This window comes from Loa loa (genome assembly GCF_000183805.2).
Source record: "Loa loa unplaced genomic scaffold supercont3.305, whole genome shotgun sequence".
Taxonomy (NCBI): Eukaryota; Metazoa; Nematoda; class Chromadorea; order Rhabditida; family Onchocercidae; genus Loa; species Loa loa.
In genome coordinates this window covers 37,860-56,154 of record NW_018108485.1, presented here as the reverse complement: position 1 = coordinate 56,154, position 18,295 = coordinate 37,860, and the positions used below count along the sequence as shown (strand labels likewise).

General features: G+C 27.1%; 4 protein-coding genes across 4 annotated transcripts in view; 2 read left to right on the top strand and 2 right to left on the bottom strand.

Annotated features, from left to right (window-relative positions):
* Window positions 1-1,872: 1,872 nt before the first annotated feature.
* LOAG_06186 (hypothetical protein) lies at window positions 1,873-3,653 on the top strand (the record flags this gene model as incomplete). Its single annotated transcript, XM_003141722.1, has 4 exons — window positions 1,873-1,943; window positions 2,481-2,679; window positions 3,032-3,121; window positions 3,384-3,653. 4 exons carry the CDS (start codon window positions 1,873-1,875, stop codon window positions 3,651-3,653), a joined length of 630 nt encoding a protein of 209 aa, XP_003141770.1.
* Window positions 3,654-4,753: 1,100 nt separating this feature from the next.
* On the top strand, window positions 4,754-6,112 carry LOAG_06185 (hypothetical protein; the record flags this gene model as incomplete). Its single annotated transcript, XM_003141721.1, has 3 exons — window positions 4,754-4,852; window positions 5,380-5,582; window positions 5,845-6,112. 3 exons carry the CDS (start codon window positions 4,754-4,756, stop codon window positions 6,110-6,112), a joined length of 570 nt encoding a protein of 189 aa, XP_003141769.1.
* Window positions 6,113-7,096: 984 nt separating this feature from the next.
* Window positions 7,097-13,336, bottom strand: LOAG_06184 (hypothetical protein). The gene is made up of 11 exons (XM_020447084.1): window positions 13,243-13,336; window positions 12,212-12,425; window positions 11,037-11,195; window positions 10,472-10,630; window positions 9,934-10,079; window positions 9,596-9,729; window positions 9,256-9,350; window positions 8,628-8,727; window positions 8,318-8,412; window positions 7,906-8,009; window positions 7,097-7,617 (listed from the first exon to the last, which is right to left on the bottom strand). The coding sequence occupies exons 2-11, from the start codon at window positions 12,415-12,417 to the stop codon at window positions 7,454-7,456; spliced, it is 1,362 nt and encodes a 453-aa protein (XP_020302648.1). The 5' UTR covers window positions 12,418-12,425; window positions 13,243-13,336; the 3' UTR covers window positions 7,097-7,453.
* A 1,435-nt stretch (window positions 13,337-14,771) lies between these two features.
* The window catches only part of LOAG_18423 (autophagy protein Apg9 containing protein), a 7,188-nt gene continuing 3,664 nt past the window's right edge, over window positions 14,772-18,295 (bottom strand). The window contains exons 7-14 of the mRNA XM_020451082.1: window positions 18,111-18,273; window positions 17,775-17,973; window positions 17,298-17,463; window positions 16,651-16,753; window positions 16,265-16,413; window positions 15,894-16,030; window positions 15,612-15,804; window positions 14,772-15,344 (exon numbers count right to left, since the gene is read on the bottom strand). Coding sequence (XP_020305167.1) covers window positions 14,962-15,344; window positions 15,612-15,804; window positions 15,894-16,030; window positions 16,265-16,413; window positions 16,651-16,753; window positions 17,298-17,463; window positions 17,775-17,973; window positions 18,111-18,273 — 1,493 coding nt within the window. The 3' untranslated portion in view covers window positions 14,772-14,961. The remainder of the gene's footprint in view (window positions 15,345-15,611; window positions 15,805-15,893; window positions 16,031-16,264; window positions 16,414-16,650; window positions 16,754-17,297; window positions 17,464-17,774; window positions 17,974-18,110; window positions 18,274-18,295) is intronic.

Here is an 18,295-nt window from a genome sequence, read left to right as displayed (position 1 = left end):
AAATATTATTTCTGAATTGATTTAATAATTACAAAATGAAATGGATAGTGTCTGATTACGTTTTAATTAGAAATAAGTTCCACATACTTTATATATGAGTAAAATTCTTTGACAAGTAAAGGAAGTATCGAGTTTGTGGCCAGTTTTAGTTTTTTTTTTTCGCCGAAATATTTGCCATACTTTTTTTGTTTAAATCTTCACCAAAAGTGAATAAAAGATTGATATGAATGAGGAAAATAGAACAGATGAAATGTATGTGAAGAAATAAACAAATTGACATAAATAATTATTTTTTATAAAATGCGAAAACAAATTTGTTTGTTTGCTTATTTATTTTTTGTTTAATTTCAATTTTATTGTTTGTCAAATTAATCAAAACTATGTCAACCGTCGTCCATTTATGGAAAATTTGTAATGACCCCAAAAGGTTTGTGCCCATTCTATTTTGTTCTCCACACTTTTTCTTCCTGTTTTTTTTTTCGCCATTAACTTACTTTTCATTTTCTATCACATTCCATGCACAGTAATCGATTCATTACTACTTACTCCTAATGGTAAATGGTATATTAACTTTAAAAAAAAAGAAAGAAACAATTATAGATGTGATAATTAGCCGTAAAATCGAAGAATAATCAAAAATTTGAAATGAAAAATAGAAATTTGAAATAATACAGTAAAATAAATAATTCAATTCGTATACAAATGATTGTTATATTGAGATGAAGAAGAAGTAAATTGTTAAAAGTGATTACTTTATTTTTTTGTTAATCATTTCAATTAATTATTTCAACCATTTCATATGTTTGACTTTGATAATAGTACATGTTATTGATAAGAAATTTGTAGCAAAAAAATTTTAATTTTAATTTAATATATTAATACCTTTTTTCGTTATAAATTAAAAATACGTTGTAAATTACATTAATATTGCTAGTTTAATATAAATTTTCGAAAAAAAAAAATTGATATATTACTTTTTATGGTTTTTTTTTCGTTGCCAATAATACCTTTCTTCTTTCTTTTTTTTTCCTGTTATCAATTATCAATGCAATAAATATTTTTGGAAGAAATTAGCACGAAAAAAAAAACATTTATACAATATTTTATTATTCAAATCATCAGAAATACAATTTTATTATAGTATCATGATTATTTGCTGCTATTATTATTATTATTATCATTTTATTATTATCATAATTTTAATTTATCAAACATTAATTTATTTAAAATTTTTGGAAAAAATTTAAAGTAAAAAACTTTTATACGGTGTTGTCTTACTGATAATGTATTTTTTTTTCATGAAATCATAAGAAATACAATTTTACAAGAGTATCATGATTGTTAGAATATCATGATTATTTGTTGTTGCTATCATTATTATCATTTCATCATTATCCTAATTTTATAAATATATCATGATAATTAATTTGCAACATCATTTTTGTTTTTTTTTCTTTTTTTTTGAATATTTTTTTAATCATTTCTGGATATTTTTTTCCATTACCCTACATCAATGATTCATTTTGTACTGTGTGGATAGCGATAAAATGTACCTGTGATAAGATCATTAAAAAGTGTCATTAAAGTAATTTTCAATTTTTTCATACGCCCACTGTCAAGATCATTAAAATGTAAGGACCAGGAGAAAAAAAAAGGAATATAAAATTCGCAAAAATCACTTGTCATAAATTTTCTTCTGACATACCACAAATTTTTTTCTTTTTGGCTAAAATAAATTTCCTAAAATTAATAATTTATTTATTTGCTTTGAACTGTTCAAAATTGAATGATAAAATTTTGCAATTTTTTATGCAATTACTATCAGTAAGATATCGTTGCTATAATTGCGCCTAAAAGTGATTTGTTAATGATATGAAATCACCGATATATTTTACACCATCACCAATAACAAACGATGAAATAGCTGGGGCGGAAAAAATTCGGTTAGTCATTTTTAAATAATTCCCGACTTTTTTTTTCAACATTTTAAAACAATTTTGGCAAATATCATTATAACACAGTAATATAATAAATATTTCCACATGTATACTGTAGTATTACCGTACGCAATAATATATTAAATACTATCTTATGCATGCTGTAATTATAACTATACATTATTATACTATATTTTTGTCTATATATAGATATATATAGAAAATGAAACATTATTGTAATTAATTTTCAAACAAATATTTATTTATACATACGATAATCGTGTACTGTAAATTTTACACCTACGGTAATATCGTATACAATAATATATTAATATTTCTCTATTTATATAGTAAATATTATTGTATTTATTACTTGTATTAAATATTTTATCATATGTAGAGTAAGTATTAGGAAAAATGTTAACATAGAGGAATACCATAATTTTCAAATGAATCTTTTTCCACGTATACGGTATAAGCGTATACGGTACATATCTGTTGCACATATATATATATATATATATATATGTTAATATTTTATAGAGAAATAGTTGATGATATTCCGGATTTATTTAATACAACATTTTATTTGGCACGTTGGTGGCGTGCATATAATGGTGATTTAGATCGTATAAAACAAAATATGAAAGATTTATTTGATCATCGTCGAGCACTTGGATATGATCGTATCGAAACACATTTGTTACAAACAAAACTAGAATTTGCTGGAAAAACATTTGAAGTGAGCAGAAAAAAAAGTGTTAAAATTTTTTTTATCTTTGATATGATTAAAAATGATAATAAGATTGTATTAGTTTGTTTTTTTTTAATTTGTTTCATTCTTATTCTGGAATTTCGACAAAAGTTTGAATTTCTTTGCACTTTACTTTTTTTAAAAGCAGATTCTCAAGTTTAATAATTAATTACTCGATGAAATCAAGAAATCAAAAGTTTCAAAAATGAAAAGATCAAAAGTCATATATGATCATTTTTTCTTTAGCTCATTTCTCGTTATTTTTTCCTCTTCTTTTATTCTTCAAGATATTTTTTATAAATTCCAAATTTTTTTTCCAAATCAATCAGATCAATTTCAGCGTTTTTGCATCTCAAAAATAGCGCTACATCGAAAGATGAATAATGTTTGTGTATTTTTTCAACGAATGATTACAAATGATATCGATGAAGTTTTTATTATTTTCATTTCTTGAATTAATATTATTTCCAATTTCCTTGATTAATTAATATCGTCCCCATTTTAAATTTTAAATTATTAGCATTACTATTTTCAATTGTTGCAATTTTTATTCTCAATTTATATCATTTCTATTATTGGATTTGCATTAATTCCATTTTTTTTTGAATTAGTAATATTTCTATTTTTTTTGAAGTTTTCAATTTTCGATTCGTATCATTTCCATTTTTAAATTATCCTTATAAAAATTATAGATAACTAAAGTGGTACCATTCAGTTATGTTCTTCATTCGTATTACATAATGCAAGAAGCATTTACTCGAGCTCAATTAGAGGTAGAAAAAGCAACAGGTAAACCAGCAGCTGTTGTTAGCATTCTTGACCTTTCGGGAATAAATACGGCAGCATTATTGAATCCGCTAAGTGTTTCGGCGCAATTTGTACGATTAATTGTGAAAATATGGGCGGATTATTTTGTTGAAACGGTAAAAATTTTTTGTAAAACATTTTGTACTATTAATTAATTATAATCTTTGAAGAAGAAAAAAAATTAAATATCAAAATTAAATTGTATTTTTTAACTAAAATTCAATTGAAATTCTTTTTCATTTTTTTACGTCATTAATGAAAAGAATAAAATTAACATTTTGAATATTTTCATTCTTTTTTTTTTATTATAAACAAATTTTTACGTAATCCAATTTACGTTTTTACGTAACATTCGATTGTTTTATTTATTTTTGTAAATTGAAAAAAAAAACAACTAAACTGAATTAAAATTTGACCTATCCAATATTTTCTACGACGATAAATACAATCAATCAATCAATATTGCCATCTCTCTCTATTACTAGTGAATTTTTTTTTTTTTTGTTTTGTTGTATTTTGATATAAAAAAGAGTTAATTGAAAAAAAAAGACATAAAAGATAAAAATCTTTTTTATCAAATCTAATCAAACGATCACAATTTTGTGCATTTAATCTGTTCACTTAGAGTGGACAATTAATAAGCGCTCTTGTCAACATGTCATCTGCAAGTATTGGGGAATATATATGAAATATGTCACATGTAATAAATGAATGAATTAAACCAAGTACAAGTTTATTGAAAGCATATACAAATGTAGATTGCATGGATAGATAATAGTTTATAAACATGACATTTTTTCCTATGATCAATTAATCAAAATAATATATATTACTGATCCGGAACGTAGACAATATATCTTGGAATATTTTATACTACTCTAAATGTGATTATATGATACTGATCCGGAATATAGACGAAATGAAATCCTGTAATATTTTGCACTATTCACAATAAATCTAAATGAATATTAATCCGGAACATGAGCAAACCTGTGTTCAATCTTTTTTTTTTTTATTTTGCATATTTCCCAAACTTTTCTTTAAATCTTTTTGACATTCTTGAAAAAAAAAAAAAATTAGCTAAAAGCAATCAATTCCAGTTCTTCATTTTTTTTGTAAAAAATTAATTAATTGATTGTTTAATTATAAAATTTCATTTTTAATTGATTGAAGAAGAATGAATGAAAACGAATGTAATGTTTGATTGCAGCAAGCGAAGTTATTTATTGTAAATTCACCAGCATTATTAAGCATAATGGGACAAATTGTCAAATTATTAATGGATAAGGTGACACAATCACGTCTTCAATTCCTTTATCAACCAACTGATTTAATCAAACATTTAAATCCTTATGTAAGTTAATATTTCAATTCCAAAATTTATTATGAAAAAATTTTCAAATTTTATAAAATAAAATTAAACTTTATCCATAAATAAATTAACTAGGAAATAATTAAATTAGCATACTGTGAAAAATTCAATAAAATAATATTTGCATTTATGAAAGAATTGAATTTTGAATATTTGAAATTTCAAAAAAAGAAAGAAAATTCAATGATCAAAATGACTATTTTCATTCAAATTTTTTCTGATATATCGTTTATTTATCATTTATGGCATTATGATCAGGAATTATTTCAAATAAATTTATTGGATTGTTTGAAAATCCGGTAGAATCCGTATACCGTTTGTTGCACTGTAAAAAATCCGGAATTATTTGTCTGAAAAAAAAAAGAAAACTACCTGTTTTCTTTTGTTTTTTCTTTTGTTTTTTCCCTGTTTTCTTTTGTTTTTTCCTTTTGTTTTGTTTTCTTTTGTTTTTTCTATGTAAATATTTTAGGAAATCGGAATTTCTTTCATTTTTTTTTTCTTTCATACAGTTGGTACCAGCAATATATGGCGGAGAATGGTATGATGATAGTGGATATGCGGAAAAACCGGAATTAGTATGTCAAAAACCAATTAAAATAGAACCGGAACATTATTATAATTGTGATTTACTTTGGCAAAAGTATGGTTTTACAAAAGTTCCACCAAAATGTTTGGAAATAATCAAACGAAAGCAAACATTTGAAGTACAAAAGTAAGTTTATATTTTTGGAAAATGTTAAAAAGAATGCAAGAATAAAATAATTTTAAATTTAAGTGAACATGAAAATGTTTAATAATCATGTAAAAAAGTTTTATATGAAATGAAATTTATTTCAAAGAAAAAAAAAATTTGCAAACTTTTTTTCATATTTATTAAAAAAAAAAATTCAATAATAGAGGAACTTTTTTGTCTTTTGATTTTTTAATTTACTAATTTCTATTTTAATTTTAGGTTTCTTCTTTTTTTTTTGCAGAATTTGTACAACAGAATCACAAATACTATTATGGCATTTTACGGTAAGTACTGACATTGAATTTATGATAATAGCAACAAATGAAATGGATGATGAACAAATTGTATGGCCTAAAATAACACTTAAAAGTTTAGGAACACCAGAACAAGGTTCAATTAGTTGTAAATGTAATTGTAAATATACCTTACTTTTTAAAAATCCAACTCGATTTTTAACACCAGCACGATTAAAGTATGCAATTGAATTATGTTCAAATGTTATAATTTGAATATATCTTAAAAACAGAGAGAGAGAGAGGGAAGGAAAGAAGAAAGAACGGAAGAATATTCAAGTTAAAATTATTTAAATTATATATCGTAATCCAAACCGGTACTGTCACCTTATTTTAATTAGCTAAACATACATTTAATTGGAATTTAAAATAATTATTAACGTACAACAAAATAAGTATATTAAAAAGAAAGGAAATTCATTTTAATTATACCTAATAAAATATGAAAAGAATTTTTTGGACGAATCACAAAAAATTTGTTACTTTTACTTTTATTTACTGTTTCATTTTACATTTATTTACTCTCATTAAATACGAAGAAATATTTAATTCGTTTAATTTTATGTGAATTTTTTTTTTTATTTATGTGAACTATAAAAATGTTATCTGATTATTTGTCACAAAAAACAAAAATGTTAACAAAAAACAAAAACAAAATGTCCTTCATCAATTAGTTATTTTTTAATTTGTTTCAAAAAGTTACCAATCAATATTATCATTATTGTCAAAGTAATATTTACATATATTTGATAAAAATTCATTTCAATCATTTATTCCACACTATGAATATTGAATTGAAATTTTCCCGAGAAATTTGTCCGTACTTTTTTTCTGTTTGAATTCCAATTAAACATGCAAATAATGATATGATGATGAAATTGTCAAGAAAAAAAAAGAAGAAAAATAACCATGAAAATGGAAAAAAAAAAGTCCCTGATCTAGTAAAAGAAATTCATTTAAGAAAAATTAATCCGCTAAATTCTTCAAGATTTTAATGTTAAGATTTGAGAATCACCGGGAAAGAGGATGTGAAAGGAAAAAAAAATTACAAGAATTAGAAATTAGGAAATTAAAAATTAGGAAAAATTTTAGAGTGTAGTTTTTTGAAATTTAATTTTATATACCTTAAAGGAATTCGTTGAAATTAATTTGAATCTCCAGTATTTTACCAAAGTACAATTTATTCAAAAATAAATCCAACAACTTAGTGCACAAATAAAAAAAGACAGCCAAGCGCGAGAAAACGTTGACAAATGATTGATGTGTAATCTATGGAAGAATTAACAATTTGATTTCATGATTTTATTAACAAAGAGCAGATGAAATAAGTATTTTTAAATAATTCAATGTAACAAATCAAAGTTCATATCGTTAAAACATAGAAAACATTTATCAAAATACACAATTTTAGTAAACATAATGTTTAGATTCCCGGAAAAATAACCGGAAGCTACAGAACCGTCTTGAAAAATAACAGTCATTGTGTATTCTATTCCAGACAATTCACATCAGAAGTGAAACCGGAAGTTGAAGGAAAAAAGTAGTGTCACTTTTCATTCAATCACTAGACAATGATATTACTTCATTTTCATGACTTACTGATGTACTGACATCATATTTTTTATCCTGTTTTTTGGTTTTGCGACGGAGATATTTCTCCAGTTTCTTCCCACCTTTTAGGTCATCGTACTTTTTCCGCCATATAAGTTCCCGAATTTGTGCTTCAAATATCAAATTAGATATTGGTTTAAATGAATTTAATTGTGAATGCCGTTTTTGTTTTTTTTTTTTTTGAAAATCACTTCAAAATTTAGAATTATTATTTGAATTTTAAAGAGAAATTGCGAAAAAAAGAAAATGCATAGCAAGTAAAATATTTGAATCAACTCATTTAAAATTAAAAAATCCAACTTTTTCACGATGAATAGATAACGAACATATCATAATCGAAAAAACGTATGGATAAAATAATTTAAAATTGGGAGCTCTATCTGATATATAAAATAAACCTCTTGTCTTAAAGATAGGAGGTAAGCCTTGACGCATACGCTCGTTATTCTCATGACGTAATTCACGGATTATTTCTTTACGGCGATTAACATCTGCACGTGTTCTGTAATGGGAATAAAAGCCAGTTCATAAGAACAAATAAGTTTTAAGAAAATTAACGCGTTAAATTTTAATTCATTTCCTACAAAAAAATTAACAAAATAAATGAAAATAATTCGGATAAAAGGAGACAGAGAATAGTGATTATGATTATCAATAATGATGACAATAACTGTTGGTGACTTCTGATTGAAACTCCAATAATTTCTATCAAACAACAGCAAGCTGCGTTTTTTTTTCTTTTACCATCATAAATGTAGACTAATTTATATGAATGTTAAAATTTAGGAAATAAATTCATGCAAAACTTACTTTTCCTGATTTTTCATTTTCCTAAGTGCCTCTTTTAAGCGGTTTCTGTTAACATTTCCCTCTTCTGTCGCATTTTTTAGTTCTTCTATTAATATCTAAAAAAAATTCACAAGTTGAAAACCATGTGAAGTGGGACATATATCTGAACCTGAAATATTCGAATACATAATTAAAATGACGAAAATCCACAAATTCTAACTTTCTTCGCACTGATAGAACGAACAACCTTTACCACATACTCAAGTAATCTATAAGTTATCACTTATCACAACAAATGGGACAGAAATAAAATGTACAAAGAGATAAATACCTTTTTCTCTCGTTGACGTATTTCATCTAGAAAGCTATAATTATTGTGATATATGTAATCATTGAACTCGCCGCATCTGCTATCGAATCGAGGATCAAATCTATAACAAAAAATGAGATTGCAAATTAAAATAATCTGAATATTGAATCTCAAATCATTTGATGTTTTACTAATGATCGTTTCCGATGAGTTTTAATTTCCTAGAAAAATAACCTATCCATTAATAATATATCCATTATATAGATAAAGATAGTTCTAACAATAATACACTCCTATCAGTAATTTTATTACGTTGTAGTAAAATTCGTGGTACTTAGGACTGTATTAATTTTATTATAATTAATTTTTATACGAAAATAATAAAGAAAGGAAAGAAAAGTGGTTAGGAAAAAAAGGAAAAAGAAAATGTAATCGAATTAAAAATAAAATAATGAATATAACTGATGGCAAACATTATTATATTCACTTATCCCAAATATAATCACCTAATATTTGAAAGACTGGAGAAGGGAAAATATACAAGAAGCGTAACACAGCGTACAAACGTACACACAAAATACAAAGTACAGAATACAAAAAAAAGGAAAAACAAGGATTTTAGGTAGATGCATAGCGGAGTGTCACTTACATCGGTCTTTCCAATTTCTCATTCTCGAACACGTTCCTGAATTTAGATACCGGTATTTTCGACGAAACTTCACGTGGCCTTTTTGGGTTTTCACGCTGCAAGCCAAAAAAACCTGCATTATCCTTGCGCAACAAAAATAACTAGGAAAATTTGTAATTATTTAATATATCTTCATGGATAAGATAAAATTGTCCGGTATTTTGTTTTCAGGAAGAAAACTAAATCATTGATACTATTTTTATTGATACTATTTTCTTCAACAATCTGACCATGATAGGATGTTATAATCTACCATAACTGACTAGTCCAAGACAAATTCTTAATAAGAGAATTAAAACACCACAAAAGCTCTTCGAGCCGATTTGTTGTTAAGACTGGACGATGAATCATCAACGAAGAATGCCCTGTCGAACAATTTTTTCCCTATCCGTTCTTGCAACTGTTTTGCCTTGCCTAATGGAATTTTTGCTATTTCTGAAATGTGAAAAAATATTTTTTTTAGCTTCGAATTTAAAGGGAATGCGAGCTAAAAAAAATGACAATTTGGGAGCTTAAGTACCAAAAAATAATCGACAATAATTTTAAACATTCAAGCATCAAAATAATTTTGCAATTATAAAAATAATCACTATCACATATACGAGGAAAAACGAATAATTTGAAAATCTCCCGAAATACCTTCACGAAACTCTGTATTGTCCAAATTTGCTTCTTCATGTTCTTCAGCTAGAGAAGTTATTAAGTTTTGAATAGGCTTTCTAGGTTCCATAAGTGCCACTTCCTTCGCATCTGAGGAATGCCTATCAAGCTCTTGTGCAACGCTACTAAAAACCAGATTATACTAGAAAATAAATGAACACCCTTTGAAGATGTATAGAATTCAGAAATGCAATTGTGTCAAATATAAAACAAGCTTTTCTTTTCTCTTCAACTTTATTTAAATTCATTCTCTTACTATGCAGTTATAGACTGGAATTACGATGTCATCTGGAAAATTTTCTGGATTTTTCCACAATCCTACCCATTGCACTATTAAAAAAAAGTTGAGATATGGAACTCAGTGAAAAATTTAATTTTACTTATACCAAACAGGATTAAATCTTAATCAAAAATACAAAAATTTATTTAATTTAAGCATATTGAAAATTACTTTCATTAACTTTCAGTATTAGATCCGTATCACTAAACGATTAAAATATAAAAGGAAGTGACGAACCTTGTGGAAGAGAATTTATCATCTTTCGTTTCCATTTCAGATTTTCGAACATTACTGGTACTACTGGTGCTATTTTTCACCTCATCAGATATGCTTGATACTCGTTTCTTTCGATCATTTAAACGATTTCCTTCCAACAATCGCTTTCTACTCCTGAGCCTAAATAATCAAAGATTTGCATTTTTAATATTAATTTCAAAATTTAATGGTATTCTGTCAATAAGATTCTCAGGGAAATATTATGCACCATTTGTTCGTCGTGATCAAAGCTTCGGATAATTTTATATAAAAATACTTCGATTATTCTAAAAACTAAATAGATTAATGACACTTAAAATGGAGTACTTCAAGAATGTAACGTAAACTAGGAAAGATTACTGATAACTGATAATGATAATGCTTAAGTTTACTGTGCCAATTCTAGTCCTAAAACAAATGTAAATATAAGATTTAAAATCTGCTTCAAATACACGCTTTTTATTGCTTCTCAAATGGAAATATTTAGTTTTTACTTAAGATTAATTATGGTCGAAATAAATGAAACGTTTTGTTTTCTTGCACTTACTGGTCATTATCATCAGAAGTTCGCGTCATGGTTTCATCATTCTCTGCCGAGATATTTTTTTTTCCAAATTCCTCAGCATTCAATGATTCATCGGATTGTTTTTTTGTTTTTTTCGCGACATAAGCTGCTTGTTTTTGTGCTTTTTTCGTCTTTTTATCCCTGCATAATTTTATTCCATCACAAATCAAATATAATTATCATCAATAGGATGTATGATTAAAATTTCATAAAATTATAATTACCTTATTTTAGCAGGTAGCTTTCACCTAGTAAACCAATCAGTAAATCAATCAAAGTATACACAGCAGAACTACATTGTAGGTTTCGTTTGCCGAAGATACGAGAAAAAAAAAGGAAATGAATCCCAAATAAAGCTTATATTTTGGGGAACATAATATGTTACATGTTCATATAGATTATTGATATTTATTTACACCAAGTAATGGTATGTATTTCTAATATTTTGGTCAAATAATGGCATATGCTTCCGATATTTTGGACAAATAATAGAAGCAATGACAGCTATCTTTGATATTTGGCCAAGTAATGGCAAATACCTCCGGTATTTTGGCCAACTAATGGTAAATTATCTATTTCAACTCTTGATCAATAATGTTAGTGTAAGTATGCTACAGAAATCATTTGTAAAATTTTTTTAAAATATTGAAAAAAAAGACTAGTTAAAAAAAGAACTTTAGTAACACAATTTATTAACAAAAAAAATGAAAGTACCTTTACTGACATAATTTTTTATCGAGCTTAATCGATAAACCAATCTTCGCCTTTTAAAAATTTTTAAGTGCACTTTACGATTGATTACGTATAATTGCTAACCTAAACTAAGTATCTGAAGTTAATTTAGAAAATTTGTTTTAATTATATTACTTCCTATGATATTATAGTTTAATGAATTCATTAAATGTCAATACTAAAGGTCAACTACAACAAGACTTGAATTTATTCAAAAAAGGTCAATATAAATCTAACTTGAATAAGATCAATACAAACAATATACATTTCATTTGCATAATCTGCAAGCCATAAATATACAATTCCTTTTTTTTGATTAAATAGTGCTAACTTACACATTTCCCTCTCCTGTAAATGATCTGTTTTGATGAAAAGTTAAGCCAATAACCCTTTCGATTGAAAAAAAAAAAGATTTCAATACTTACTTAGATTGTTGTTCTAATTTCATTTCAATTTCATCGTTGTCACAATTACAATCATTTTCATTGAAATTAGATGGAATATAATTTTCTTCTTTTCTCTTTTCCATTTCCCGACCTCTTTTCCATTTCCCTTTTTTTGATTTTGAATTATTATTGAAAATTGTCTTCTTTGGAAATGTTCGTTGCATGTTCAAAATTTCTTCCGCCATTTCTTTTCCTTAAAAAATAGAAAAAATCATATCTGTAACTAACAATTTCAATATTATATATCCAATATTTGAAAGCAAAAAAAACTAAGCTTTGGTATTGTTATCGAATAAATTCAACAGGATAACAATTTCCATATGTCGTACTAAAGTTAATTACATCATCAACTTTTCTAGATAACTTTTCAGGTGAATAAGCAATATGCAACCGATTGTTTGAGACCTTTTGAATAGGAATTTAATAAGAAGTAATTATCTGACACTTGGTAATAATTAATAATAATAATTAATAACTAGTGAAAATAATAATGATAATAACAACAAATAAATAAATAAATAAGTGCATGAACAAAAAAATAAATAAATACATGAATTAAAGAAAAATAAATAAACAAATAAGGTAAACAAATAAGATAAATAAATGAATGAGCAAATAAATAAAATAAACAAATAAGGTAAATAAATAAGATAAATAAATGAATGAGTAAATAAATAAATGAATAAACAAATAAATAAATAATAATGATTAAAAGATAGATTCCCCAGATAGAAAAATTTCTCTGTAAAGGAAAACCTTCGCATATGCATCACGGCGATTTCAAATTCAAATTATTCATTCATTTCAAATTCAAGTTATTCGATGACCCTTGAAAATATAGTTTGGAAAAATCATAAAATAAGCCTTCTTTGAGGAAGAAATTCCTTCAAATATGTAAATTGTATTTTGAAGGGAATATTTTAAATTAAGGACATAAAACTCGTCTTAACTTACTATCTCGTCAATATACGATCTACTATGCAACTACTAAGTCAAGTTGTCGTACTTACCTTTTGGAGTAAATAAAAATTTGAAATAATAATTGATTGCACTTGAAATCAGATCATCCAATGATCATTTGAAATATCAAACCAATTCTAAAACGATAATATGAAATGATCCTTCCCTGTGAAAGAATTTCCTTAACGGAATAACTTGTATATGGCCATATCAATTTATCGTCATAATTAAAGCCAAAATTAGCCAAATTTGATTCAACGAGTCAACATACTTTGTGGAATAACTATTAAATTAATTTATAAAAAAAAAGAAAAAAAAAGAATCATGAAGATATGAACTATTAGCATGTAAGGAAGCAGTAAATATTTATATCAAACCATATGCTTTATTTACAATTTCTATTTACAGACTTGAAAAGCTAAAGAAAAAAAAACTTCAAATTAATAAACTATACAAACAAATTTCAAACACTATAATGTAAATAATCAATCATTTAGCACTTTATGAAGCAAAAGCAAAAAAAAAAAACATTATACATAAATTTATAACTATACATATTACGAGAATTAGTATATCCCATACAAATATAGGATATACAAAATGCGATGATGGGGACTTTAATGAATAATAAAAAATTAAACCTTTGGAAAAAGTATTGAAGAAAAAAAAGAATCCTAATTATACAGACCATACTTGGTAAAAATTAATGAGTTGTAAATTCATTTTTTCCCAATTTTATCCTTATTCAAAAAATTTTAATTACCACTACTTCACCTTTAAAATAAAACTGTTAATTGTTAAAGCTGAAAACTATAGCAATGATAGATTGTACGTATGTATATAATGCATATCATGGGTTGCATCAAAGTTAAAAAGTAAGATTTTTTTTTTAATGAATCTATATTCTGTTTCAATTTAAACAAATAAAATTAAAAGCTAATAAGAATGACAGAAAAAATAAAACACGATGAAACAAAAAAAGAAAGAGACAGCAAGCGCTTAGTTTTTTTTTTACAAAATTTGTAGCAAATTTCATATAAAGTAACAGATTTATTCAATGGCGCATTATACAATTTTATAAATATATCGTAGCAATAAGTGGGTTTTGTTACAACTAAGAAAAAAAAGAAAAAATTTAAGGTAATTAAATTGCTGCAGTATCAAATATCAAAAATGACACATAAAAACATGACTATCAAAGCATAATGAGAACTTTTGATAAGAGAAAAAAGAACATACACACACACACACACACAATATATATATATACAACAAAAAAAAGCAAAAGCAGTAACATGCGAAATACAATAACTTTCATATACAATGAGCAAGTTGTAATTAAAACGAAAGTACAACCCGCTGCAAAAATTTCTTATCACCGAATTCAAACTTTAATTCATCTTTACAAAGATTAAAATGGCCTTACTAATTTCCCCGGGAAATACCATCAAATCCTATCCTCAAGCTGTTCCCGTATATTTGAAATAAGTACTCATAACCATTCTGACATTTGAAAATGCATTGTTTTGGAAGATTTTAATATCAGAAACTTATGAAACTCATCAAAAACAGGAAATCTCAGAAATATCATTAATTGGGAAAAAATCCCGTCACGATCTCTAGCTATCTCATAATTAAGGCTTCCTTTGATATACGAATATGCTTTCGGAAGCACGGGTAGTACAGAAAAAAATAGGCAAAGAATAAAGAATCATCCAAATTCATTAAATATTATAAAATGAATGAGAAAAAAAAATGCAGCTTTCATTTCAAACATCCAGAATATGACGTGACAATCCAGGAGGTGACGACTCATTTCCAGTCAGTTCCTGTTGCAGCTGTTCATCTTCACTTCGAGGCGAAAGTGATGTTTGAAGAGGTGAAATCGCACTTTGTGCTGGAACACTCCAAACATTGCCTACTGCTTCTGCCGTTGTATCTCCTGAACATCGTATTGCCGTTCCGCTTACAATTGGTGCTATGTTTGCAGAAACTGGAGAGACCTGTGCTACATGATGACATGCCATGGTTGTCGGAGGGGATACTATTTCAACGCGGTGACTATCGCAATGAGCATGTAAATTACGCAGATATGCGATACTTAAAGCGGTCATTTGTGATGTAAGAGCCATATCAATCATATGACTTTTTTCTGGAAAAAGAAGAGAAAATGTATATTTTGACGTCTGATCTATTCCAAACTTAATATGAATAAGATACTGACAATACTCTTCTATTATTCGTGTTTTTTAGTAATGCCACATTTCTCTGTCAGATATTTCTTAAAAAAAAGAAAAACATAAAAGTAAGCGTTAATCATTGCAAAATACATGCAACCATCACCGTTCTTCCGATAGTTGAAATTTATCTAATTGATCTGGAAAGAAAAGAATGATTTAAAAAAAAAAATCATACTTACTTTCACCATGTAAAGACATATTTGCTAATGCACCAGACAAATCAGGATCACACAAGGAAGCAATAAATGGTTGTCGACCTACAAATTTTCTAAGCTCCTGCTCAGCAATGGGGTTGAAAGAATGTAAACTATTCAGCAACATGTTATCATCCACAACAACACCTTCTCTCAATGTATTCATGTCGTGTGCCATCTGAAATTTCACAGAAAAAATTTTTTTCTGATCATTTGTCAATGCAAATTACTTTTGGAATTTATTTGAAATTAAAAATTAAAACATACACGATCCCGTATGTCATCAAGGAAGCGAGCAGCACGAGGTGGTGGTTTCCACTTTGGATGATTGCTAGCAAAATGTACCAAAGACAGCTCTGTTTTCCCATCATTAGCATGAACTCTTCCATGCATATTTGCAACTTCTACAAGCAAATAAAAAAAAACAAGAAAAAATATATATATATTTTATTAAACGAGATCAAAAGAGACATACATAAGTAAACTAACTATTCCACATTTTGCACAGTATGAAAATATCGCTACTGGTAAAAAGGGGAAATTTATAAAGGATTTGCTCAAAAAATCGTACAACTACAAATTAATGACAACAAGTGCTTGAAATTAATAATGTTAGTAATTTAAAATGTGAATTTCACCTTCTTTAGTAAGCTCATCAAAGCTCCAATTCGGGTCCCCATGCTGTCTGATATCCATCTGTGCAAACGAGCAAACATCACCAAGACCTTCCACAGAAATCGTAAAATTGTGGAAAAAATCCACAAGTTCTTTCGCTTTGGGACGAATCCTAGGAAATAACATAAAAAGAGATATAATTCTGCCATTACGACAAAAGGATATTAATTTTTATCTAAATTTTTTAGAAACATAAAGTATTAATTTCCAAATACAAACATAGAAGTGTGAAGAAATAAGAAAAAAATGAAGAAACTGTTATAAAACTTTTTTTCAGTGAAATTCTCGAGAGACGATTTTTTTACACTTCCTCCTTTCTATCACAATGTAGCCTTTACTGAAACCCTACCAAAAAAGTAGAATAAATGGAGTTAAAATTGGACTCAGAAGTTCTTCAAGTAAAAATTTCGCTTTCAACTCGAATAAATGTCCAAATTCCTTCCGAACCATATCTGAAATAGATGCCTGTCTTCTTTGTTCTAGAGTTTTACCAAATTTTTATTTTTGCCGAGAAAATGAAGTAACGCTACCAGACTAGTTTAGATAACACCAAAGCTTCTGAAAGTAAAAAATCAGAAACTCCGAAACTTGCAACGTTAGTGTATCGTTCAACAGTATTAGAACCAAACAGTAAAATTATTTCGGATCAGTTCCATTCTTTTACATTCATAAATAAAAAGCCATAGATAAACCGCATTTTATCGTAAAACCTATCTTCACAATCTTTTCAAAAAAATTGTGAAATGTCTTGAATTTGAAAGGAGCAAAAATCATCCAACGGGCAACAAAACACATCAAACATGAATTCTCCCCTTTTCTAATATTAGCCTATATCGACGTCCAACAGGACGACATCTCAGATATAGAAATTATGAACAGAAACAGAGCGACCAAAAGCCCTGAATTATAATCAAGCATTTTTACAACATTTTTTCTAGAATGATATAACATTTTATGATGAGGAAAATGTTTACCTGAGAAAAAAAACTACGTTACCTGTATGGGCTTTCCCTTTCCACAAGTCTGGTGCATAATGTATCTGTGCAATCACCATATCCAACAATGTTTCAGGCCAGTAAATCATATTTTCATCACCAATGAATGATTGACATGCGACGGCAATCAAACCGCATGTAGATATAATTGTCAGAACGTGTTCAACCTACAACTTAGGCAAGAACTCATTTATTTTGCCAGGTTAGAGTTGTTTTTTCCTTTTTATTCATATGTTTGAATCATGCACGATACCGCTCTCTTGCTTAGTAGTAACGCATCAACTGTGATGTTGGAACGTATCAGCATTGACACGTCGAAGTCTAATGTTAAACTTTCGACTGGCTTTTTGGTGTCATAACTCTTTTTATTTCAATTTTAATGTTGAAATTCATTTAAATCTTCCCTTCAAAACCATAAATTACTAATCTTTTTTTCCAAAAGGATAAGTGAAACAACGGCAATATGTATTAAACTAACCGACAATACATCTTCATCCCACAGACCTAGCAAAAGGAACACTATGCAGATTGCACCTGCAACAAATTGTACTTTTCTAGCGATAACCTGCCCAAGGGGTGAAAGAAACTGCTCCATATACTGGGTTGCAGCTCGATGACTTTTTGAAAGACGCATTCGCAATTCATGATCCAACTCGTTGAAATGTCGCAACTTATTCCTGCAATGCAATGATCCTTTATTATCATATAATCGTATACTAATTATTACATTGTACATTTTTCAATCCATAAACAGATTAAAAAAACAAATTTAAAATTCTTCCTTGTAGTTAAATTCTGAAGTGTAGAAAATTACCTTCCATAATTTGAATACCTACGCATAGCAAATGAACCCGGATCTCGCCTTAGCAGCTCACCATAAGTAAAGAAGAAATATAACACTTGATAAATGAATACAAGTGGGAAGAAAATAAAATTGCCAATAGCCATTTTCAATATTGCTGAATCTAATTCATCCGCTGCAAAGTGATATCAACAGTG